Source organism: Equus quagga, chromosome 10, assembly GCF_021613505.1.
Source record: "Equus quagga isolate Etosha38 chromosome 10, UCLA_HA_Equagga_1.0, whole genome shotgun sequence".
In the NCBI taxonomy this organism is placed as follows: Eukaryota; Metazoa; Chordata; class Mammalia; order Perissodactyla; family Equidae; genus Equus; species Equus quagga.
This window is the reverse complement of record NC_060276.1, coordinates 16,422,002-16,446,948: the sequence shown is the minus strand read 5'-3', so window position 1 is coordinate 16,446,948 and position 24,947 is coordinate 16,422,002. Positions and strand designations below refer to the sequence as shown.

Below are 24,947 nucleotides of genomic sequence, written 5' to 3'. Positions count from 1 at the left end.
CAATGGAATGCAAAATCTTTTCTTTAAGACAGCAATTGTCTCTAGAAATGACTTTAATTTTTAAATTTTTTTATTGTGAAAATTTTCAAACATATCCAAATTAGAAAGACTAGTAACACACGTCTGTCCATCACCTTGACTCATCAGTTATCAAGAATTTGCGGCACTCGTTTCATCTATGCCTTTTATTCTTGTTGCTTGAAGTATTTTAAAGCAGAGCTGAGACTTCATATCATTTCACCTCTACATATTTCAGTATGTATCTCTTAAAAGTTGGACATTTTCTTACCTAACCACAATGTCATTACACCTTATAAATTAACGAGTCCTCAGTGTCATTTAATACCCAGTTTGTATTTGTATTTGCCCAATTGTCTCAAAACTATATTTTTAAAGTGGATTTGTGTGAATCGGAATCCAAAGGAGGATCACACATTACATTTGGTTGTTGTATGTCCCTTAAGTAATCTAGGGCACTCCCTCCTCCCTGTCCGTGTTGTTTCTGTTTTTGTTTTGTTGTATGCCATTGGCTTGTTGAAGAAAATGAATTAATTGTCCTGTGGAATATCCCACATGTTTTATTTGTCTGTTTGCTTTTTCGTGGTGCCATCTAACTTGTCCCTCTATCTGCCAGATTTTCTTTTGAAGTGGAAGTTAGATGTAAAGGCTTGATTAGATTCAGTTTCATCATTTTAGGGGGTAAGGATACTTCACAGGAGGGTCTGTAACATCCATATTTTATCATATCAGAGAAGTCATAATGTCTGATCCCTGGATTCAGGTGGTGAGTCTGATCCCTCCGTTGTGAAGTTCCCCTTCAGTGTTTGATCTAGTGGTTTCAAACATTGATGATCTTTGTCTGAAACCCTTAGAAATGACCCTTTCTTTGTGGAACTGCATTTTTGAAGGTGTGAAGATTGTTGATGTTATCTGTTCCGTTTAAATCCAGTTGAGGTTATCGATATTTGGTTACTTTTTAAAAAATGAAACTGCTTTGAAACAGAACCGTATAGTACTGAAAAAAAAGAGAGAAATGACTTCATCATATCTTACAGGGCAGTGTTGTGTCTTACAGCTAAAGTCCAAATAGGTGACTAGGATAATAATTCAGTTCTCTTGATCAACTTATTTACCTCTGCACTGTTGAATGTTAGTGGAAACACTCAACCTAGCATTTTCCCAAGTATGCTCCAAAGGAAATTAGTCCATCAGAATGCTCCTCCACCCTTCCAAAAGTATAAAAGAGCATCTGGAGTTCGATAAACTTGGGAACCGTTTACTAGGCCCTCCTTCCTGGAGAAAAGTCTGTGAGAAGTTCTGCAATCAAGCAATCTGTTTAAAACTAGCATTTTTCAAACTTATTTGACTCTGAAACCCTGTGGTCAACAATCACCTTTTAATTTCAGAACATTCTTGAGGCAAGGTTGATCTAGACCGAAATTAGAAGTCTTGAAAAGATTTCAGCCCCTTTAGTGTCCCTCTGCCATTTTGCCTACTTGGTAGCATTCCCTCTCCGGGGGGAATTGCTTTCCTGTCTTCTCATTCTTTCCCCAAGTCATAATGGGAAAGGAACTGACCCCAGGGAGGAAAAGACGCCAACTACTAAAATATAGAATATCCTTCTTTTCTGTGTGTTTGGCAGTATTAAGGAGTGTCTTATTTATGTTTAAATGTCAGATCTCCGATGGTTAGTACAATTAAATAATGGAAACATCAGGGGATGACAATGTTAGAAAGTCTATCAAAGTCTGGTTTAAGTTGCAGCATTATTTAATACATATGCTATATGATAAGTTCAGTGCACTCTTTTTCAGTAGAAAACTGGCTGTTTTCTTTGTAAACTGGAATGTTTGGCTGAACTCTGGCTAAAATGGAATAAATCAGATTGCGTAAACTTTGAAATAGTGCTTATGATTATTCTTTCTCTTCCCTTAAACAGAAATGTACACTTTGCAGTCAGCCCGGTGCTACTATTGGATGTGAAATAAAAGCCTGTGTTAAGACTTACCATTACCACTGTGGAGTACAAGACAAAGCTAAATACATTGAAAATATGTCACGAGGAATTTACAAGTAAGAGAACAATTGTCCCTTTTCCTAAACTTGTCAGTAAGTAACTGCCCTTGAATAGATGATGTTAGTTTACTTGATCACTATTCTTAGGTAGTTTTAAGCCAAGTATAGAATACTGGGGACTCTTTAAAAGAAATGACTACTGCAATTGGCATTTTCCTCTGACTACACATCCCTGGGTTGGCATTCATTCAACCAGTATTTATTATGCTTACTATGTACCAGGAATTGTGCTAGGAGGTGGGTATACAGTAGTGAACAAAACAGACGCAGACTGTGTCTTCAGGAAGCTTACAGTCTAGTGGGAGAGACATGTTCATTAAATGGCCACATAAATAAGTACGCAATTACAAACTACATTAAGTGCTCTAAAAGATGTGTTACAAAGCTCTGTGAGAACGGATAGCAAGGAGGAGCTAACCTAGTTTGTAGTGGGGGAGTATTTAGGAATGTCCTTAAAGAAATAGTGCTTGAGCTGAGATTTGAAGGGCAAAGATAAATGTGGACACTGGGAAAGTGTTCTAGGCAGAGAGGACGTGCGCAGGACCCCAAAGTGCAAAGGTGCAAATGGGGAGGTGAGTTTGGAGGCCCCTGCTAAGGGTCCAGGTGAGAATTGTTGGTGGCTTAGAATAGGATGTAGTTGTAAAATAGGCCAAAAGATACTCTTGGAAGAATGATGAAAGAGTAAGACGTGGAGCTTTTGGATTACATGTTAGCTTCTTTTTTATGGGTCTTCGACTTACCTGTGCTGCCTTGGGCTACTGGTACCAATGTGCATCTATAATGGTTCCATTTGTTTAATCAAATGGAAAATAGGTTCGTAGGGGTCCCTGAAATTTTGATTTGCCTTTGTGAGTTGTAAAGCACTTCCTTATTCTCACACTTCCAGTATGCAATAAACCAGTAACTCAAGGTCCACTGCTCTGTGTACGGAGCAGTTTACATAAGCAGTGACCACGTCATTTGGGTTACTGCATGAGGTGCTGATGCTGTATTAAAAAATTTGCCAAACTTTGTTTAATAATAAAGGCATACATGTTTTTCAAGTGAATTCTATCAAGCTTTTAAGGATCAGATAATTCCAATGTTATTTAAAGAGGTCCAGCACATAGTGAAAGATGGAAAACTTCTTGGTTCATTCTGTAAAACTCGCATAGCTGTGACACCAAACCTGACGAAGATAGCATTTAAAATAAAAGCAAACAAAAAAACTATAGACCAATCTTACTTTTATAAATATATATACCAAAATCCTAAATAAAATATTAGAAAGTCAAATCCAGTACTGTAGTCTATCATTAAAGAGTGTTCAAAATTAGGAAATATATTAATATGATCCATTATAATTAATAAGAATCTTATTACCTTCCTGGTGGGTGGTAAAAAGACATTTGATACCATTCATCATCCATTTCTGAATTGTAAAGTAAGGTAATGAGTGCTTTGGTAATCTAGGAGTCTTCATAAAGTGTTTATGAGAAAACAACAGCCAGTAGCTTATTTAGTATTAAAGTAAAGGGACGATGGTTCTTAACCATGGGCCGAACCTCAGGATCATCTGGGGGTGGATAGGGCCCTCTAGAAATGTGCATGCTTGGGCCCCACCCTCAGAGATTTAAATTCAGTAGGTCAGGCCCCAACGATGTATTTCGATGATTCCCCAGATGGTTCTCATGTTCCTTTCTAATTGAGAACCACTACAGTAATACACTTTGATTCAGATCAGGAACAAGACAGGGGTGCCAACTACCAATATTTTCAGTGTTCTTCTGAAGGATTAAGCCAGTGCAACAAAAAAAGGAGGAAAAATGTATAATAAACTTGAAGGAGAAAAATAAAATTGTCAATAATATTTGTCATTGATATCATTGTTATCAAGAAAATCCAAAGGAATCAACTCTGAATTTATTAAAATTAGTAAGAGTTCAGTAAGGTTGTTGAATATGAGATGAATTTTCAAAACCAATTCCAGTAATAACTAGTTAGAAAATGTAAAAGAAGAATATCTACCCCCTACACACACACACACACACACAACACACACACACACACACACACACACAAACACACACTCTCACACACAGTCATTCACTCACTCATTCTAAAGGAGAACTTTTCTTTAAAAGAAAAAAGAATTTTACACAGGACCCAAACGAATGGCAAAGCATATTGTGTTCCTTGATAGAGACACTCAATGTTGAAAGATACCTGTTCTCCCCCAAATTAGTTTATATATTTAATACAATTTTAATGAAATCCAAATTTTCGACAGTTTTCTCTAGAAGAGTAAATGTATTATTTTCTATTTGTAATGATTAAGTTACCTTTGTATAACAGGAAAGAAAATAGAAGCTTAAATAAGATAGAAGGTTGTTTCTCCTCTAAAAGATGTCCAGAGGAAAGCAGTCCAGATGTGGTAGGCAGCTTTTCAGTATCATTGAGGTCCTAGATTACCATCTTTCTGCTCTCTCATCCTCGGAGCATCCATCTATAGCTAGTAGGACGAAGCAGGAGTCAAGAAAAATGGAAGGACAAAGTGGGTATTCCTCCAATTGAGATGGTCTTTACTCAGCCTTCCAGGAAGTTCCACACAGCCTCATTTGCCAGAATTTGGTCACATGTCCAAGGGAGACTGGGAAATATACTCTTAGTGGGTACGTTGCTACCCAAATAAAATCTGGTTTAGTACTGCAGAGGGACGGGGAGAAACTAGATATTGGGGTAGTCACCTAGTCTTTATCACATACAGCCAAGAAGATTTTTAATGCTATTGAGAAGAGAAATCCCCTATTAGATATCAAAGCCAATCGTATGGTACTGGGGACAGTGACAAAGATCGCAGGAAATAGATCCGTGTCTTTGTTGCAATCTTAAAATAATTACAGTAGCATTTTATAGCTGTGGAGATAAGATAGATTATTCAGTCCATGATATCTATACAGTTGGCTTTCCAGGTAGAAAACATAATTTGGATCCTTACTCAGACTGTACCCCAAAATAGATTCTTGATGGATTAAAAATCTAATCATAAAATATAACACTATAAGTGTGAGGAGGAAATACAGAGTTTTTCTATAATGTTGAGTATAGAAGCCTTTTCAAGCATGATAGGAAACTCAGAATTTTTGATTACATTAAAATTAGACTGTATAAAGAGAACTCCAAATCATTAAGAAAAGCACAACCCAGTTAAAAAATGGGCAAAGGACGTGAATAGGCAATTTATAGAAGAAATAGCTGTGGGTTACAAGCATGTGAAAAACTCTTCAACCTTATTAGTAATGAAGGAAATGCAAATGAAAACAAGATCTTAACAGTTTTTGCCTATCAGATGGGCAAAGATTAGTAGGATTCATAGTATCTGATGTTAGCTGGGTTCTGGAGAGACAGGCATTCTCATTTGATGTTAAGGTAGAATATAAATAGGTGCAACTTTTTAGGAGAGCAGTTTATCATTGGAGACGAAAACCTTAAACAAAATAACGTGTAGCTTTTGCTACGAATCTGCTTGTAGGGATTTATCTCAGGGAAGTGAGCAGACAACAATACAAAGAAGATTCATTGCATTATTGTTAATGATGCTGCAGTGCTCACCAGGGCACCTTTTTAGACTCAACTGTACTTCAGACTGAGATTACCACAGATGGCATCAGTCTACTCAAGAAGGGTATAGACAGGAACTGCAGCTTGCCAGCAGGGCAGCATCAGCTGTTCTTTCCTTACAGCAGTCAGTATAGTAGTACAGCTCAAGTCCAATAAGATGATCCACATTGGGTGGGCATGGGATCCACCCTGGCTTAAAAGCCTCATACGTCTTACGATATATAGTCATGTGCTGCATAACGACGTTTTGGTCAACGACGAACCACATAGATGATGGTGGTCCCATAAGATTAGTACCGTATGACCTAGGTGTGTAGTAGACTATACCATGTGAGTTTGCGTAAGTTCACGCTGAGGTTTCCACAACAGTGAAACTGCCTAATAACACATTTCTCAGAACCGATCCTCATTGTCAAGCAAAGCAGGACTCTAGTTATAGTGGCATAGATAATTTTTAGGTTACACCACAGGGAGAGAGGACCAAAGATCCGGCTTCTTAACAGAATATTTATAATTCTTCCAGTCCAGATGCAATCTACCAATTAGGGGGTAATAGAGCTTAGTAAAATAGTTAACATACCAATGTTTGTTAAGTTGCCAAGGGAACACAGCTAGAGAGTTAATCAAAGATAAAATTCTCATGAAGAATGGGAAAAGATTTTTGTTAACCTTTCACCCACGATAGCAAAAAAAAAAAGAAAAGAATCAGAATGTCCATTAGGAGACTTAATAAATAAATTTTAGTGTATACATTTAGTGGAATACTGTGCAGCAATTAAAGGATGAAATAGATCCATGTAAACAACTAAAATTTAAACTTTAACTTTACGTATTACCTTAATTACTCATTTTCATTTTGGGGAAAAACAGGAAAATCTAGATAAGGAAAAAGAACTTATTGTCAACTTTAATTCTACCTCCAGACATAATTTTAAGTCTTTTGGAATATTTTCTTCTGGACATTTGTGTGATTATGTACATGTGTATATTTATAAAAACAAGATTTTCTTACATACACTGTTTTATAATCTGTTTTTCACTTACTGTATCTAAGGTGTGTTTTTCTGTGACATTAATCTGTTTGATATCACTACTTTAATGGTTGCATAGTATTCCATTGCATGGGTATATCAGTTTGTTTAATTGGTTCCTTTTTTATACATTTAGGTGGGTTTTACCCCTTAGAAAATCATGTTACGGTGACCATCTCTAAACAAAAATATTTGCACTGGGATCCATGATGAATTGCTCTTTTTGTTTTTTTCACATTGAAATTTGTTTCTAAAATCTGCTCATAATGTGGAGTCCAGATCTTTTCGTAGAGACCATTGAGTTCAAGTGAGAGTCCATATGCAGGTAGTTTGGGGAGAGAAGAATGAACAAATAGGAGGAAATGCAAGGAGGAATATTTCTGAATGAATTGGCTTCCCTCTCTCCTACATGTGGCTTTTTGGATCCTGAATATATTTATATTAAAAAGGCTAGGGAAGATTATATAGTGATTCTGTTTATCCTGTTATATTGTATTTCTAAACTATTTAAATATGGATTTTTCTAAAATGTCATTCTCCCAACATAACAAAGTAAATTCTGTGACAGCAAGAATCTTGTTTGACCAGTTGACACCTGTGGCCTTAGTGCCTAGACTGGTGACGGATACATAATGGGCCTATGGGAAATGGTCCTTGAGTGAAAAAGAACCCCATAAAAAGATTAAAATTTGTTCTAACAACAAAGGATTCATCCTTTTAAATAAAACTCTGTTATACAAATTTTCAAAAATAGAATAGAGTAACAACTCCCCATCTCAGAAGGTACCAAGTAATTGCCACAGTTGTTTCATCTATTTTTTTTTCTTTCTGAGGTATTTTAAAGCAGAATCATTGATCGCGTGTCATTTTATCCCTACAGACTCCAATATCACTATGCCATTACCACACTTTGTAAAATCAATAGTAAGTTCTTAGTATCATCTCATACCCAGTCCACTTTCACATTTCCTTCATTGTCTTGAAAATGTCTTGATTTGTTCAAATCTCAATACATAGAAGGTCCCTACATAGCATTTAATAGATATGTTCCTTAAGTCTCTCTTAATATAGAGCAATCCACACTCCAGCCCCACCTTTTCTCTCTGCTTGTTGAAGAACTCCATTAAGTTGTCCTTTAAGAGTCCCACATTCTAGGTTCCTCGGTTTGCTTTTTCATGATACCACATACCTTGTTTCTCTACCCCTCCATATTTCTTGTAGTTTGTAAGTTGGTTCAAAGGCCTAATTGGGTGCAGGTTATATTTTGGGGGATGATACTTCATAGTGCACTATGTGGGAGTCTTACTCTTGGTGTTTGAACTCGTGATTTAAAAAAGATGATGATTCCACTGTGCAGCATTTGAAGAGTACCAATTGTCCATAGTTCTTTGAGAATGTTTTAAGAATAAAAAATTGATAAGCAAAACTAGGTCAGAAGTCAGTTGCTATTGTTGCCCCTCCCCCACCTTTTATGCTACTCACGTGTTAGAAACTTCTAATGTTAAACCTAGTTCTAGATCATTTGTGGTGGATGAATTCCTATATGATCATCTGTTATCTATTGCTCATCATAATAGGGTATCCACTGAAGATTTTTAAGCATTGTTCCATCTTACCATCTTGTGTATAATTGACCTAAAAGTGAGTTCAGATCAGCCCACCCTTTGATTGCGGTGGGGGTGGTTAGCTATAAAAAGTATATTGGTGCGTATACGTTAAAGTGGCCTAAAGCCTTGTCCAAAACCTCCTGCATTGCTGGTTTCATTAAAATAAATGAATTTCAAGTATACAGTGTATATGTCCAAATAAAAGATCAGCATAAAAGAACCCACATGTCAGAACAGCATGATGTCAAAGTATCACTCCAGAGATTTGCTAATTTTAAAGAGAAAAACGTACCTTTACACTGGAGAAAAATCTGGCCATCATCACCACCATAACCAAATGATCAAACAGCATCGCTAATAGTGGGGCATTCTGAAATTACATGCCTCCTGAGGTATGCAGCATCACCTGCAAACTATCCTGAACTAACGAAGAAATGTTGAACCTAAAGCAAACCAAGCCCTTAGACCTTATTTCTAGTTTACAAAAAATAGGGGTGAGAGAAAAACAAATAAAACTGTACCAGTTAGACAAATCTAAAATGTAGTATACTTGACAAGGTATCTGGTCTAACTCCTCCCAAAAAGTCAGTGTCATGGGAGAAAAAGAAGGTGGGGGACTCGGTCTAGATCAAGAGAGACGTAGCCAAGTGCCATGCCTTGAAAACTGTCAGGTGACTCATAAAGGTGTTCTACTGATGGCCAGGACACTAATGATGACAAGGCATTTGAAGAGTTTGAGTAAAATTGTTTCATGAAATGGGAGCAGAAAGCAGTACAGATAGAATTTATATTATTTCCTAAACTGTGCTTTTAAATTATGTATATGAAATGTTACAGAATTTGATTATTTCCTCTGTATACCTGAAAGTTGATATTTTCAAGTTGGCCAAAAACTTTGTTTTTAATCTCATTGGCCAAAAGGAGCAATTGCCTTATATTTGTGCATATGTGATAACTTAGCTTTCATCCTAAACAAGAGGTTTTATTTCAGAGGAACTTTTATCATCTCATTAATAGAGTGCTTTCCTATCTTTTAGATAGAAATGGACCTGTAACTAATTGTGGAGTGTTTTTAAAAGTTTGGATGAGGAAACCCATTTTTTAAATGGGCACCAACCTCATCCACTAATAACATAAAATATATTCTCATCAACAGTGACAAAACGTTTTGAGATTTTTATCTTTCATCATTGTAGACTATATTGTAAAAATCATAGTGGAAATGATGAGAGAGATGAAGAAGATGAGGAACGAGAGAGTAAAAGCCGGGGAAAAGTAGAAATTGATCAGCAACAACTAACTCAGCAGCAACTTAATGGAAATTAGGTATGAAAGTTAATTATATCGGATCTGTTGTCAGGATACAATACACACTGATAAATACGTGTTAAAGTAATGGTGTGCAGTATGATTTTTTTAATGCTCTTATGTTTAGTTAAGCATGTTACTAGAATGCTGAGGATTGTGTAGGCTTGCATAGTTTTTTTTAACTAGCTGATTTTCTAACAGTAAAAACAAGCTATCCACTTTATCAATAAATGTAGTTGTAATGTCAAACCAGTAAGATATTCTCGCTCCTCAATAACATTATTTTTATTGTGTTCCCCTCAAGCATCATATTTTACATTTTTTTATCATCTTTTAAACAGGTTCATGGGACAGAGTTAGAAAACTGGGAATGAATAAGACATCCATAACTACTATTCTTTTTTCACTGTTTTCTAAAATCAAAAAGGGTTTGTAACTTTTTACTGCCCAACTCTTAGATCCTTCATTGAACTGCCTAAAAACGTCTCGTTTGTTTTATGAGCCTTCACTAGATGGCAGAGTTTGACATGTTGATATTACGTAGCCGTAGTTTGCAGTTTCTGGGAAGCAATTGAAACACTATTAACCCTGTGTATAGTGTCAACAGTTAAAGCAGACATTGAAATGAAGTAAGCTATATTTCTGGACTGAACAAAGTTCTGCTGTTTAGAGTGTCTCAGTTTGTTTAGTGGCTTCATACTCAAGGGAAAGCATAAGCAAATTTCACTTTACAGTGCAAACATGCCTCTGGTGGCATCACTTGGGAATTTGTGAAGTCTTTTTTTTCCACACTCAAGTAATGGAGGCTAGAAATGAAGAGAACCTTCTTTTTCTCTTGGCTTTGACAGCACATGCTAAAAATCTCTTCCAAGAAGTGTGCTAAAGCTTTTCGTTTGGTTCCTGTTAAAGTTGTTCTCACTGACCAGCATGGACTCGGGCAACTGGTGATTATAAGCTATGAGCTGCAGTGCATATGCCAAAATTGACAGTAAACCTCTTCTCTTTTCATGTCATACAAAGAGCTGCTCGCAAAGTGATTGGATCCTTTCAAGTTTAAACTAACATTTGGCAACAGCAAATTAAACCTCTTTAAGATTTAAAGGGTTAGCACTCACTAAGGACTTTAGCCACCAGGTCTGAAGCCCGTTCCTCTCAAGTGCCGTGTGGTGTGGAACACTTCATCTATTGGCTCAAAGCATGTAAGGAGGTCTCATGTGCTACAGGACTAAAAACCAGTCTTTGCATAAAACAGTATTTATTTTTAATTTTGTGACCACTATTTTAGAAACTTTATTTAATATTTTTCATGTTTTCATTCATTGCTTTGCTCATCTATTACATAGCCTTTGGTGCCCCACTTTTCTTCGGGTGGGGCTCGATGGTGTTTTATCGATTATCAGAATTGTTTCTCAAAGCCTAAGAACCCAGCTTTTTAGAAAGGATTTTCATACTGGCATTTCTAGCCTAGTGATGTTTTCTTCCACTTGTCTGCTGAAGCACATTTATATATTTCTTTATGGCAAAACCAAAAAACTTTAGTTGCGGTCTGCCTAATATTACCATAGCACCTCAATATCAAGGGTGGGGATTCTGATTTCTGAATTACTAGTTAACCTACCACATTGAAGCAAATTAAGAAGCAAGAAATAACATGTTAACTTGACTGTACATTGAGATATTCTGCAGCTTATGGAAAAGCATTTTAAAAATGTAAGAGGTGGAAAATTACACTGTGCTTAATGACTGATTTTTTTTTAACTGCTAGTCCCTTAAAGTCACGTTTGTCAAGTGTGTATTCACACATTTACTTAAATCAAGGGACTTGACGATTGCTTTATTTTAACCATCTTTTATTATTTTTAGAAGGAAATTAGCTTTAGTAGCGGGTTGCCCTGTATGTTTTTCTCTTTTTGCTCAAAATATGCCATTGGGTTTTTTGTGTGTATGTGATGAATTTTCAAAATTCACCATGACTTGAAGTGCAACGACAGATCTAGATGTTTGTTTACCAAGCTATGTGACTTTTCCCAAAGGATCTGTATTTTATTTCCTTACAACAGCTTGAAACCCGTTATTTTAACTCTTTGAATCACTGTGTCTAGATCATTTTTACATTGTGTGCCATAGACTTACCCATGGAACAAGAGAGCGCCTTCATTTTTGGACAACTACTGTAATGATGTTTTTCGGAAAAATGGAAGGTGCCGGGGTAATAATGGCCAGTCAATAATCATGTAATGGACTTCAAATACTATAGCTGTCAGTTGATGGATTTGTTATGTAATAAAATGTATGACTTTTTATGGGTTTCTTCAACCCTTTCTCTGCCACTAGCAACCAGAATAGCACTTTACCTTTTGGTTGGCTAGATAAGTGGCTGGCTACCTATTCTTCTCACTGTGGTGTGATTGGCTAAACAGTCATTAAAAATTGAAATGTAAATTGAAGTCACATGAAAAATCACATTTGGTTGTAAACCTCCAATATTTTGATTCTCTATCCATGTTTTCGTCACATGCTGAGTAAAAGTGCCTTACAATGTAAAAAGTGTACAGTACTTATGTTCCCAAGTAGCATCATCATCTTCTGGGTAGTAATTACATTGTGGTATGAATATTTAGAAACATGGACCTCAGCAGTGTATTTACTGTTCATCTCTTAAGTCCTTAACTGTAGTTTTAATAAGCATGACATTATTTGATAAGTATATAACATTTACATCATTTCAAAAAAATACTGCCATGACTGTCTTTTATGCATATTTTAGCTTGAAATTTTGAAGCGTCTTTTCTTTCTTTCCTTTATTCTTTTTTTCCTTTTTTTGTTTTGTTTTTGTTATTGATATTAAACAGTGTAATCTTTGCAAGCGTATATTGAAGATTATTCTGGAGCATTTATTGCCTTACCAGAAATGTTAGTATGAAATGTTCTTTAGAGTAGAAAGATAGACTTGAGTTTCTATACTTTAATAAGAGCTCTTTGTTCCTGGGGGGAGGGAGGGTGGGGGGTGAATTTTGCTTTCATCTCAATTTATTAAAAACCCACAACTGAAATACATTTTATTTCAAGATCGGCAATTTTAGAATTTCAGATAGTTCTTGCTCAGGAGTACATGCTACTCAAGATATTAAGAGAATAACAAGATATGTAGATCTACTGTTGAATCAGAATCTATGTACTTGAAAAAATGTGTGAATCTTACATATCTCAAAGAAAAAGAAAAGTGTTCTAGAATGTTGCTTTTTTTAAAAAGCGCTAAAGTTAGACCAAGGTATACGGTTTTGTTCTAACAGATATTTAGGTTAATTGTAAAGATAAGGAATGCATTATGGGTCAAAATCAAACATTCCTCTCATGTTATGTATATTTTGTTCCTGTTATATTGGCTTTATTTTCAAAATTGTAGTTTGTAGTATTAGTTTCCTTTTATTGGTATTCTTGCATATACTATTCATTCAATAAATGAGTTATGACTTTCATGTTTGTATGTATGTCTTTTTTGTGAAAAGTATAACAAAGCTTATTTGTAACAGCAATAGTATTGTGTTCCTTTTAGTCTTGCTTTATTTCAAGGTTAAATGCCTAGTTTGTTTAGTAACTTATTGTTAAACAAGTATGAGAGAGAGATGTGAATTTGAGTTCAGAGTTTCACAACATAAAAGGTTTTATCTGGAGAGAAACAGCAATCTTTCAAGTACAGTGGAACTGCATTGCATCTTAGTTCTTTTGATACATATGGCTTAAATCACGTCCTCTGGAACCTAGTAGGAAGGTGATTTCGAAAATAAATCAAAACTCCTAGTACAGTTTATCTGATTGGTAATAAGCGTGCAAGATTAATACCCTCATCATAAAGGGATTCCGCCTTAGAGATTTAAATTTACTCCCTTTACCGTGGGCAGCTTACTTCTAGTACAGTGCTCATACATTGAGGTGCTCATATCCAGGGCAGAAAGCAGAGTTTTAATTATTGGAACATGCTCATTCCATACACACAATTCCTAACATGCGTTCCTACTCAAGAGGAAAAAAGAATCAAGTAACAGGTTCTGATTGACGCTGGAACTATAGGTTGGTGTGCTTTACTGTAAACGTTATCTAATAGTGCTGGGGGGGGGTTGAAATCTATTATTTAGTTTCATTTTAATTACCACCATAAAAATGTGGAGAAGGGAGTTAGTGTGGTTTTCTTCAGCTAATTGCAACTATTGACAGCTGGGGTGTTTTGTTTTGTTTGTGTTTTCTTTTTTCAGCTGCATTCATCTGTAATGGCCGAGGTCATTCCAGAGCATGAACCTGGCAGAATTTCCTAGGAAAATGTTTTGGCCAACAAATGGCCAGGCCATCTTTTGAAGGGAAAAACCCAGTCCCTCTTATATATTAGAGTGCTCAGTTGTGGGAACAGAGTGCTGCTTTTGTATCAGCCATTGTTACATAGTTTTACTTTGTTCAGATAATGAAGTAGCTAGACATTAAGGGCGTAGGGCAAAAATTTACTCTCGAGTTTTATTCAGAAGATGAAAACTATAAAATAGCAGTCACTATGCAAGTCACGATAGCATTTTGAAGTATTACACTGTAGCAGACATGTTCTGCATATGGTCACTGTACTGAAGTCAGACGGTCAGACCTGGGTCCTTGTCAAAAGATGGGATATCCATAAACATCCAGATTATGCCTTTGTCCATACCGCTGTGCGTATAAAAATGTTTTTATGTTGGGAGTGGGGGCAGTGGCAGGGAGATAGGGAAGACGCGGCTGGGCAAAGTGCTGACTGGGTCTGCCATGTGAATGATAATAGTCTAAGAAACAAACTCATGTGAGAACAAAAACACTGTTTGAAGGGGAAGCTTTTCAAATGGGACCTGAGAGAGTAGGTATTCAAGAGAGTGTTAGGAGCAGGGAGATAGAAAATAAACTGTGCTTTAATATAGATATTGGATTTAGAGTTGTTGAGTTTCTATAAAGTGATTTCTACAAAAGGGTAAGGTTTTTCTGTTTCTGAGTATTTTTAAAATCAGCTATTTCCAGATTTTTATTTATATAAGTCATATATAGCCATAAAAGGAAATGAGGTACTGATATCTGCCACAACGTGGATGCACCTTGGAAACATTATGCTAAGAAGTCAGGCACAAAGGGTCGCGTATTGTATGACTCCATTTATGTGAAATGTCCAGAAGAGGCCAATGCATAGAGACAGAATGCAGATTAGTGGCTGCCAGGGGCTGCAGAGAGAGAGGAATGAGAAGTGACTGTTAACAGGTATGGGGACTCTTTTTGGGGTGATGAAAATGTCTGGAATTAGATAGTGGTGATGGTTATACAACTTTGTGGCTATACTAAAAACCACAAATTATACACTTTAAAAGGGTGAATTTTATGTAATGTGAATTTTACCTCAGTTAAAAAAAAGTAATGTTCTCATACAAAATTAAAATATACAAAGATACGTAAAGCAAAATGAAAATCCCCCCCTTCTCCACAAGCCTATTCCCCAGTATTTGATATGTATCCTTCTAAATGCTGTGGGCACGTATGACTTACACGCTTTTTTTTTTTAGCATAAATGGGATCATGCTATACCTACAGTTCTGCCCCTTGTCTCTTTCACTTGGACAGCCCTACAAGGTGTCGGTACCGCTAGATTTCTCCCGTTCTGTTCAGCAGCTCCATGGTGTTGCCGTGTTTGGATGAACTGGAATTGTCCTGTCTAGTCTCACATACATCTTCAGGCTCTTGTGCAAGTAATTTCTTAGGCTAAATTTCCCAAAGTGGAACTGCTAAGGAAAGGATCTGTACCTTTAAACTGTTGATAAAAATTGCCATCCAAAAACTTTGTACCAATTTAAAAGTCCATTTATAGGGATTAAGCTTTCCTGCCTCTCCACTCTGAAGGAATGTTTTTTTTTAATTTATTTATTTTATTTACTTATTTATTTGGTTTTTTTTGAGGAAGATTAGCCCTGAGCTAACATCTGTGCCCATCTTCGTCTACTTTCTATGTGGGACGCCTGCCGCAGCATGGCCTTCTGAGTGATGCCATGTCCGCACCCGGGATCCGAAGTGGCGAGCCCTAGGCCGCCGAAGCAGAACGTGCGCACTTAACTGCTGCCCCACTGGGCCGGTCCCTCTGAAGGAATGCTTTTTAGTGGAAAGAGATATGGTACTTTTTTTAAAGAAATAATATACACATTCTATAGAAAATTTTATGGGGTTTTAGTTTTGTGGTAAAGACCATATAGACTTTATCTCAAAGTGGAATATGAATTATCTTTGGGAAACGGGACACTATTTCATTTGTGAAAAGGTTAAGTCAAAAGGTTTGCTTCGTATGTATTATTAACAGTAGTAATTGGTGAATCATTTCCCTTCCTTCTGCTTTCTGAAAAGTAACAGATTGCTCATAGCTGTTCGTTGTTGCCAGATGGATCTGCTTCTGTGTGTGTCCAGGGTCATATGTAGGTCGGTCTGGTGTACTCGAAGGGGTTGGATAATTTGTTGGAGAATCCCCATGACCTTTATCTGATGTGACAGTTCCTACTCCCCAGATCATGACTGTGTTGAACAACTGGTCAGTTAGTAAAAACAAGATCAAATCATTTGAACTTTTCACTTTTCAACAGTTGTTTTGTCCTTGTATAAATAAAATCTAAGACTAACCAGAAAAATTGACTTGATGTACATATCATGCTTTTAGCTCACTGCTAGAAAATTATTACTTTCATTTAAGAATTTCAAGCAACAATTACCTGCATGTGTGAAAATAAATTAGTGGTAAAAATAACATGAATGTTCAGTTATGCTGGTCAGTCAACATGAACAATTCTAAATAAAGAATAAATTGAATGTAGTCAAGGATAAATTGATTCCACATGAAAATTAGTTTCTCCTAATTCTCAAAATCACTTTTTGTGCTAATTAGGTATTTAGAACACTAGCCAAACAACTATTTTATTTAAAAATATTTGTCAGATGTATAACGTTACAAAAATAATTTTTTAATGCTTTACCAATAACCCAGCCTTTAATCATGTTTCCTTGCAGTCTTTTTTCATATGTTTATGAAATAACTAAGCCTTTAAGGAGGGGCGGCAGAAAAGGATGACTGCACTAGAGAGTTCTTTTTGTAACTTCAAATTGCAGCGGTCGTGGAGACTGCTGGTATTTTCGTTTCAGAGGTTAGCCAGACAATTTAACACAAAGGCTTATTTTCAAACGTTTCTGATCCTTAAGCCCAACAGGCTTATGTTCTATATTTAGTATTGATTTAGTATTACCAAGAAGCAGTCATTCTTTGGACCCTGGTCTCATATGTTCTCAGAGAGCGAGCGCAGAAGATAAGCAATTTCTGAAAGTTTGCAGATCAGAGAGCTGGAATTTTGGCATTATCCTCAAATACAGCAATCTTTCCAGACCTCCCTTAGAAAAGTTGTTCTTAAGCATTTCAACCTTTCCCACATGCCCAAACGGCTTAGGGCAGTTATCCAGTATGCCGGGGGTGGGGGCCGGGACACAGGGAGAGGGGTTAAGGAAAACATATGTTGCTTAGGAGAAGCTTGACAGATTTTCTTTCTCCCTTAGGGAGAGGCAGGGTCAGAGAGAGATGATTTAGGCAGCCTTTACAGCATTTCATTTCTGGGGTCACTCCATTCCATGAAACTTGGAAACGCAGCCAACTGTTTGTAGGCCACTTCCTAGAAAGAGTGACAGAGAACTTGAAACATTCACGTCTTTATTCTTTTTTTCCTTTGATGCCCTCCTGGAAACTCTCTTGCCTTAACTTCCATGATCTGTACCACCCCTTCAAGACCACTCCTTTCCTGACCGTCTCCCTACCCTCATGTAAGTGTTTCGTGGTGTTTTGGTCTCTGCCATCTTGTATTGTTCTCACTTGTCACCGCAGTTTACTGCTACAGCTGTCACCTGTGTGTTCCGCTGATGAGTCCTAATCCCTGTCCAGTCTGCTCCACTCACTGAAGCTGTGCTGACTCTCAGCTATTCTCCTGGACATTTTTACCCAATCCACTGGCTACTGAAGCATGAGTCTCAAACTGAATTGTCCTGACCAGAATGTTATCTGTTTGTTAATGACACCATCGTCAGTAGGGCTACAGTTGGTCTGCTTTGATCTCCATATCTGCTTGCTAAATTCCTCAGAATCTGCCATTCTGTCTTTTGGATCCACCCTCTCTATTTTTACTGCTGATAAACTAGTTTGGATTCTACTGTTCTTTTGTTTGTTTTTATTTTTCAACTTTTTGCCCAGATTCCTAACTACTCCTTCCACTCTGCCCATGTTCATCTGACTCTTAGTTCCTTCGTTTTCTTTATTGGCCAGTTCTTGGCCTCGCTTCCCTAACTACTCAGTTTGGATGAGATAGTTAATCACCTTTATCACCCTTGACACCACTGGCCTCAACTTCCCACTTGCTCTTAATTCTCTTCCATCCTTTTACCTCCCCTGTGCCTAGAGTTCACCCCACCCTTACATCTGGGGAAGATGACCTGCTGGAGGAAGTGACAGTGCAGACTGATGCCACCGCAAACACTGGTGTTTAGTCCCAGCTTCTCCACATCAGTCTTCAGTCCTTTTTACTTATTTGTCCTTCCCATTATACTTAGGAGCTGTTACAGACATAAGCATATGGACTCTAGATTTTGGTGGCCTTGGTTCAGATTCCATGTAACCTTGATTAAGTTACAGAATGTCCACCTCCATTATCTCATCTTTAAAATGCAGGTAAAAATACTACTCCATCATCAGACTCATGAGTATTAAAGGAGGGAGCACAGACTTAAGACTGTCGCATCTCCTAGTACACTGTCCCTTGTTCCTGTGTTCCCTTCTAGTTTTACCCTATTTCTGTCCTCATGTAATTTTCTTGAAAGTCAAGTCCCCACTTGATGTCTCCACTTTTGTGCTTTTTTTTTTTCTGAGGAAGATTCACCCTGAGCAGAGATTAGCTCTGAGCTAACATCTGTGCCAGTCTTCTTCTATTTTGTGTGTGGGTCGCTGCCACAGCATGGCTAATGACTGGTTTAGGTCTGCACCTGGGATCCAAACCCATGGACCCAGGCTGCCAAAGCAGAGTGTGCCAAAACCAACCGCCACGCCATGGGGCTGGCCCCTCCACTTTTGCATTTTTATTACCCGTCCCTCAACTGACTGCACTCACTTCAGTCTTCACCTGTCCACTTCGCTCAACGACACTAAAACCGCTCCAGCAAAGTTCACCAGTAACTGTTGCTAAAGCCAGCGGGTGCTTTTCAGTTCTTTTCTTTCTTGACTTCTTGACTTCAATGTCCCTGACATTCCAAGAACCATCACATGGTCCTCTGCTAATCTGCCTTTGCAGATGACTCAAGAATAAGAGTAACACATTAGATGACAGGAAATTAGATGACACGTTTGAAGAGTCCTTCCATGGCCTGGGACTCTACACGGACTATCTACCTACCTCCTCTCTGCTAGCAGAGATTCAATAGGGATCTTTGCAAAACCTGGTCTTTCCTTAGCAAAAGAAAGACCCTCAGATATAAGGGTGGGGTGAACTCTAGGTACCATGGAGGTAAAAGGCTGGAAGGGAAAGTTGAGAGAAGGTAGGACATTGAGGCCAGTGGTGTCAAGGGGTAGCAGAGTTGATAAACCAACTTGCTTGTGAAAAATGCCACGTGGTAAAGACAACTCAAAGCTTGAAGCCCATCAGAAAGCAAAATCCATTTATGTACATAGATATACATAAATAGTTCTTATTTAGTATAAAAAATAAAAGTTAACACATATGCCTACTTATAAAACCTGTGAAAGGGCCGGCCCGGTGGCACAGCGGTTAAGTTCGCACGTTCTGCTTCGGCGGCCTGGGGTTCGCAGGTTTGGATTCCGGGTGCAGACATGGCACTGGTTGGGAAGCTATGCTGTGGGAGGCATCCCACGTATAAAGTAGAGGAAGATGGGCACGGATATTAGCTCAGGGCCAGTCTGCCTCAGCAAAAAGAGGAGGATTGGCAGCAGATGTTAGCTCAGGGCTAATCATCCCCGGAAAAAAAAAAAAAAAAAAACCTGTGAAAATCACCAGATTTACGATGGTGAGACCAAAAGCTGGGGAATTACAGTCAAAATTCCAAGCCCCATATCCAGATGGAGTCAGGCTGCAGACAACTGAAAAGGGGCCACACAGGAGCAATGTGAGGCAGAGAAAGTAAGGGCTTTATGGTTGGAAAGACCTGGTTTTGCCGCTTGTAAGCAGTAACTCCAAGCAACGGACCCTCCCCGTCCCTCAGCCCTAGCCCTCGCCCCATCTGTCAAAATGGAGATAATGTCCCTTAAATCACTGGGTTGTCTTAAAGAGCAAATGCGATAAAGTGCTTTTAAGTGAAATTAGCTGGTTCATGGTAGATATTAGTGCTTTTTTTTTTTCTTAACAGAAATGTAATAGCTATTCCCTTTTCCACACTGATCCTTCAGACAAAAAGTGAAGCTCTGCACAACTGGAAGGACCTACAACTAGAATATCCAACTGTGTACTGGGGGGCTTTGGGGAGAAGAAAAAAGAAAAGATTGGGAAGTTTGTCAGCTCAGGTGCCAATCTTTAAAAAAAAAGAAAAAGTGAAGCTGCCCTGTCACTTTGAAAAGTCCTTCATATTTTCACTATTCACAGATAAATTGCTGCTCATTATACCGAAATTAGAAAATACAGACAAGTAAAAATAACAGTGTCTCCCATAATCCTACAAACCATAGGTCACTATTATGTCTTTTGTAAAATCTTCAAATGTTTCTCTGCATATATGTAATTATCTAGAATGGATTCATATTATATCTACTAAGTTGTATTTTGCTTTTTTCATTTAAAAATTGGACATATCTTCACAGGTCAGTAAATATACTCTAACCATTCCTACTGGTTGCATAATAGCCCATCTTGTAGATGTACCATAGTTTATTTAACCATTTCCCTATCATCAGAGAGTTGTTTCCAGGTTTTGTTGTTGCCGTTATTCTGCTATTGCAAGCAGTGCTAATCTAATGAAGAAACGGCAGAGGACCCCAGACTGAAGAATATTCTACAGAATAAGTGGCCTGTACTCTTCAAAAAACTCAATGTCTTGAAAAACAAAGGCTGAAGAACTGTTCCAGATGAAAGGTGACTAAAGAGACATGACAACTGAAAGTAATGCGTGATCCTGAATTGGATCCTGCTTCAGAAAAAAAGAATTCTTGCTATGAAGGACATTTTGGGGACTATTAACTAATTGTAAATATGGATTGAATATTAGATGTTATTATTGTGTCAATGTTAATTTCCTGATTTTGACAGTTATAGCTATTGATAAATGCAACTGTTACATAAGAGAATATCCTTGTTCTTAGGAAATACATACGGAAGTGTTTAGGAGTAAAGGGATGTCATGTCTGCATTTTAACTGGTTCAGAAAAAGTGTGTGTGTGTGTGTGTGTGTGTGTGTGTGTGTATAAAAAGAGATAAAGCAAATGGGGCAAAATGTCACAAGTTGGTGAACCTTGTGAAGGATATACAGGAATTTTCTTACTATTCTTGCAATTTTTCTTTAATTTTCAAATTATTATTATTTTTAAAAAGTTAATCACACCAGCAGAAGCAGCAGCTCTTATTAAGGGAGCCTGAAGAAGGTGCAAACTCGGGGAACAGGAGTAAGCCTTGGGGAGTCATCAGGATATTTCCTTAAGGAACCACGTCTGGAGGAAAGAGTGTAAACTCTGCATCAGGCGGCCCTGACAGAACTCTCCTTCCCCATTCAGGAATCAGGGAATTGAGAGTCAGGGTGATTCTCTACCGTTTCCACTGAAGGACAGCCAAAATAGAGGAAATTGATCTTTTGAGCTGTTTTCACCCTTTCAGCTGTCACTATTTTGTTTGTATCTCATGTCCTCATCTATCTTAGATTTCTTTTTCATTTGTTGAAATAACATTTCTTTTTTTCTTATAGGATGCATGGGTAACAAATGTCTAAAATAAATAATGAGATGAATATTATATATACAGCTTTCGGTCCTTGTCTGATTATCACCTTAAGATAAATTTCTAAACAAATTCGAAAGTCAAAGTTTTGTGCACATTTTTAACAAGTCCATTAATTCACGTGGCCAAATACCCTGCAGAAAGTTTTTACCAGGAACACATTGCCCAGTGTCAACAATTACCAACAAATTTCCAACTTTGTTTCATATATACCCCTACTTATTCCTGGCTCACACACCATGGTTTATTTGGAAGCAAATCCTACACATCATATCATTTTACATATTTACATAAAATTCTATATCTCTAAAACACAAAGACTTCTAAAAAATGCAATCACAATACTATCTTTGAACCCCTCAATTTTTAACGGTAATCACTGATTGTCTTTAGACATCCAATGTTTTAATTTCTCCAGTGGTAGGTGCTATGTAAGTGCTTCCTATTCTTACCTAAATTTCCACAGATTTGGGGAGAGGGAGAGAGAAGCAAACACAAGTTCTTGAGGTTTTGTTTGAAATCATCTTAAGGTCAAAACTCACTTTATGTCTAATTGCTATGCCTATATTATATGTGATACAGGCATATATTCCAGGCAGGTATAGCAGACTGTATAAAATCATATGCTTATTGATCTAGTTTAAACTCTCCAAAGACACTTAAGAATATTAGGAGATACAGTCAAAATAATAGAAATAAAATACAATTGCTAAATAATTACTATAAACATTTGTCAGTACTCCTTTACAAGTCCACACACATGGGCCGGCCCTGTGGTGCAGTGGTTGGGTTGACACGTTCTGCTTCTCAGTGGCCCGGGGTTCACCGGTTCAGATCCCGGGCACGGACATGGCACCACTTGGCACACCATGCTGTGGTAGGTGTCCCGCGTATAAAGTAGGGCAAGATGGGCATGGATGTTAGTTAGCTCAGGGCCAGTCTTCCTCAGCAAAAAGAGGAGGATTGACAGTAGTTAGCCCAGGGCTAATCTTCCTCAAAAAAAAAAAAAGTCCACAGACAAAGTTAAGTAGAAATATTTCCATATATTTATGTAAATTCCAGAATTTTACCTGGATTCAACTAAACAAATTATTATGAAATAGCTGCCAGTGACAATGAGTTATTTTTATTTATTTAATTTTTTTAAGGAAGATTAGCCCTGAGCTAACATCCGCCGCTAATCCTCCTCTTTTTGCTGAGGAAGACTGCCCCTGAGCTGACATCCGTGCCCATCTTCCTGTATTTTATATGTGAGACGCCTGCCACAGCATGGAGTGCCAAGCGGTGCATAGGTCTGTGCCCAGGATCTGAACCGGCAAACCCCGGGCCACCAAAGCGGAGCACGTGAACTTAACTGCTACACCACCAGGCTGGCCCCGACGATGAGTTATTTAAAAAACAATTGATTACGCAACAAATCATTTGCTTTTTAAATTTCTAACAAATGGTGGAAATTAGGCATAGCCTAATTATATAGTACACAAAGTCATTATTAGCATTATTTATATTCATGATAATATTCCTTTAAACTTGTTCCCTATATTAACAGAATCCCGTGCTACCTCATTTTCACTGGTAGCTATTTCACGTAGCCCCTGGGCCTGGGTGTGGCAGATGCCGTGGTGCCTGTCCCAGTCCCTTTACCAGCTAGTGCCCTGTCCCACGTGTGCTTCAAGTGCAGCTGACACCTGAGACTTTCTCTGGTTACTTGCCCTTGCCTTACGGGAGCCTGGGCGGCTACACTCCCCCTCTTCTCAAGTAGCCAGTGATACCCAGGATACAAAGTCCTTGTCCCCTGCCTCAAGGCAGGACTACTGCAGTTTTTTCCCCTGTGGGTCAGGCCAGGGCTAGACTTCACCTGAGGCCATATCCTTGCTCAGTCGTCTCCCTTTCCCTATCCTGCTTTGATTCCTCCCTTAGAAGAGCACCCCTCCACAAATCAAATAATTCAAATAACATACCGGTCAGACAGAGTGACGCTTTTGGTTTAGAAGTTTAGGTTTAGGTTGGAAGTGCACTGGTAATGAATTTTTGAGGGAATGTATTCATCCCAACGGCATTGATAGACTCTGCTGAACCGAGGGTTAGAAGTGGCCCAAAAAGGAAAGGGGGCTTTGTCTGTGCCCCTCGGAAAATAGAACGTTAAAAACAATTTCGATACAATTCTAAGACAACCACAACTAGATTTCTCATCAATTTTACTCAGTCCTCTTTCGTTTTCCACTTCGAGTAGCAGTCTACTTTCGTGAGGTCGTCTGCCTCTGGGCTAAAATAGTCCTGTAATCCCGAGTCATAGGTGCACTGCGCTGAGCAGGCCGTCAGTTTTATGCACCTGGTAGCAATATCAGTTTACACCAAGAAGCCTGCTTCTAGTAAAGTCCCCCCACCGAGGCCCTGAGACTGCTCTTTGTCATTCATTCCCGAAGACCCACTCTCCAGCCCCGACAAGTGGCTATGGAGCATTTGATATGTAGCTAGCAGGACTGAGGACCCAAATTTATTTTTTATTCAATTAATTTAAACAGAGATTTGAATAGCCACATGTGGTTAGTGGCTACTGTGTTGGACAGCACAGCTCTGTCTAATTTCTAGCAGGGACCTTTAGGCAAGGGTGAAGGGAGAGCAGAGACAACCTGTTGAAAGACCAAATGGTTCCGTTCCGTTGATTATAGTAACCGAAAGTATCAGAATGGAGGAAAGTGGAATACGTTACTAGGGACTAGTACACAAGTGAATGGACCTACCTGTAACTACTTAGTATATGATAACCCTGAGGCAAGAATCTATTATAAACAGAGAAGGCCTTGGCAAATCTTCAGGGTGTTAAAATGTGTTTTGCAGAGTGTGTGCTATAATCACTATCAAACAACAGAGTTGTTGTTGGTTGTTTTTTTGTTTTTTGGGGGGTTTCTTTGGTGAGGAAGATTGACCCTGAGCTAACATTGTTGCCAATCTTCCTCTTTTTGCTTAAGGAAGATTCTCCCTGATCTAACATTTGTGCCAATCTTCCTTTATTTTGTATGTGGGACACGGCCATAACATGGCTTGATGAGCAGTGTGTAGGTCCGTGCCCTGGATTCAAACCCGTGAACACTGGGCTGCCAAAGCGGAGTGCGTGAGCCTAACCATTATGCCACCGGGCTGGCCCCTAACAGAGCTATTTTAAATTGAGCAATAAAGTCTTCGGAAGTCAATTTGTTAACAGTCACCTTGTTAGTCCTGACATATGAACATGAGTATGTCACTCCCCTGCTTGAAAAGATATACAATTTCCTATAGTACTACTTGACCTATACAAAGTTAACCTAGAGTAACTTGAGCTT

At 38.1% G+C, this 24,947-nt stretch overlaps 1 protein-coding gene across 6 annotated transcripts in view; it reads left to right on the top strand.

Moving 5' to 3' along the window:
• Positions 1-21,091, top strand: part of PHF6 (PHD finger protein 6) — a 52,440-nt gene extending 31,349 nt beyond the window's left edge. For 2 of the 6 annotated variants that reach the window (XM_046673544.1, XM_046673543.1), the window contains 2 exons: positions 1,940-2,073; positions 9,511-13,094. In XM_046673544.1, coding sequence (XP_046529500.1) covers positions 1,940-2,073; positions 9,511-9,640 — 264 coding nt within the window. In that variant the 3' untranslated portion in view covers positions 9,641-13,094. Of the gene's footprint in view, positions 1-1,939; positions 2,074-9,510; positions 13,095-15,581; positions 15,602-20,050 lie in introns of those variants that run through there. The other 4 variants (XM_046673541.1, XM_046673542.1, XM_046673540.1 and 1 more) reach the window with 4 other exon arrangements.
• The last annotated feature ends 3,856 nt before the right edge of the window (positions 21,092-24,947 follow it).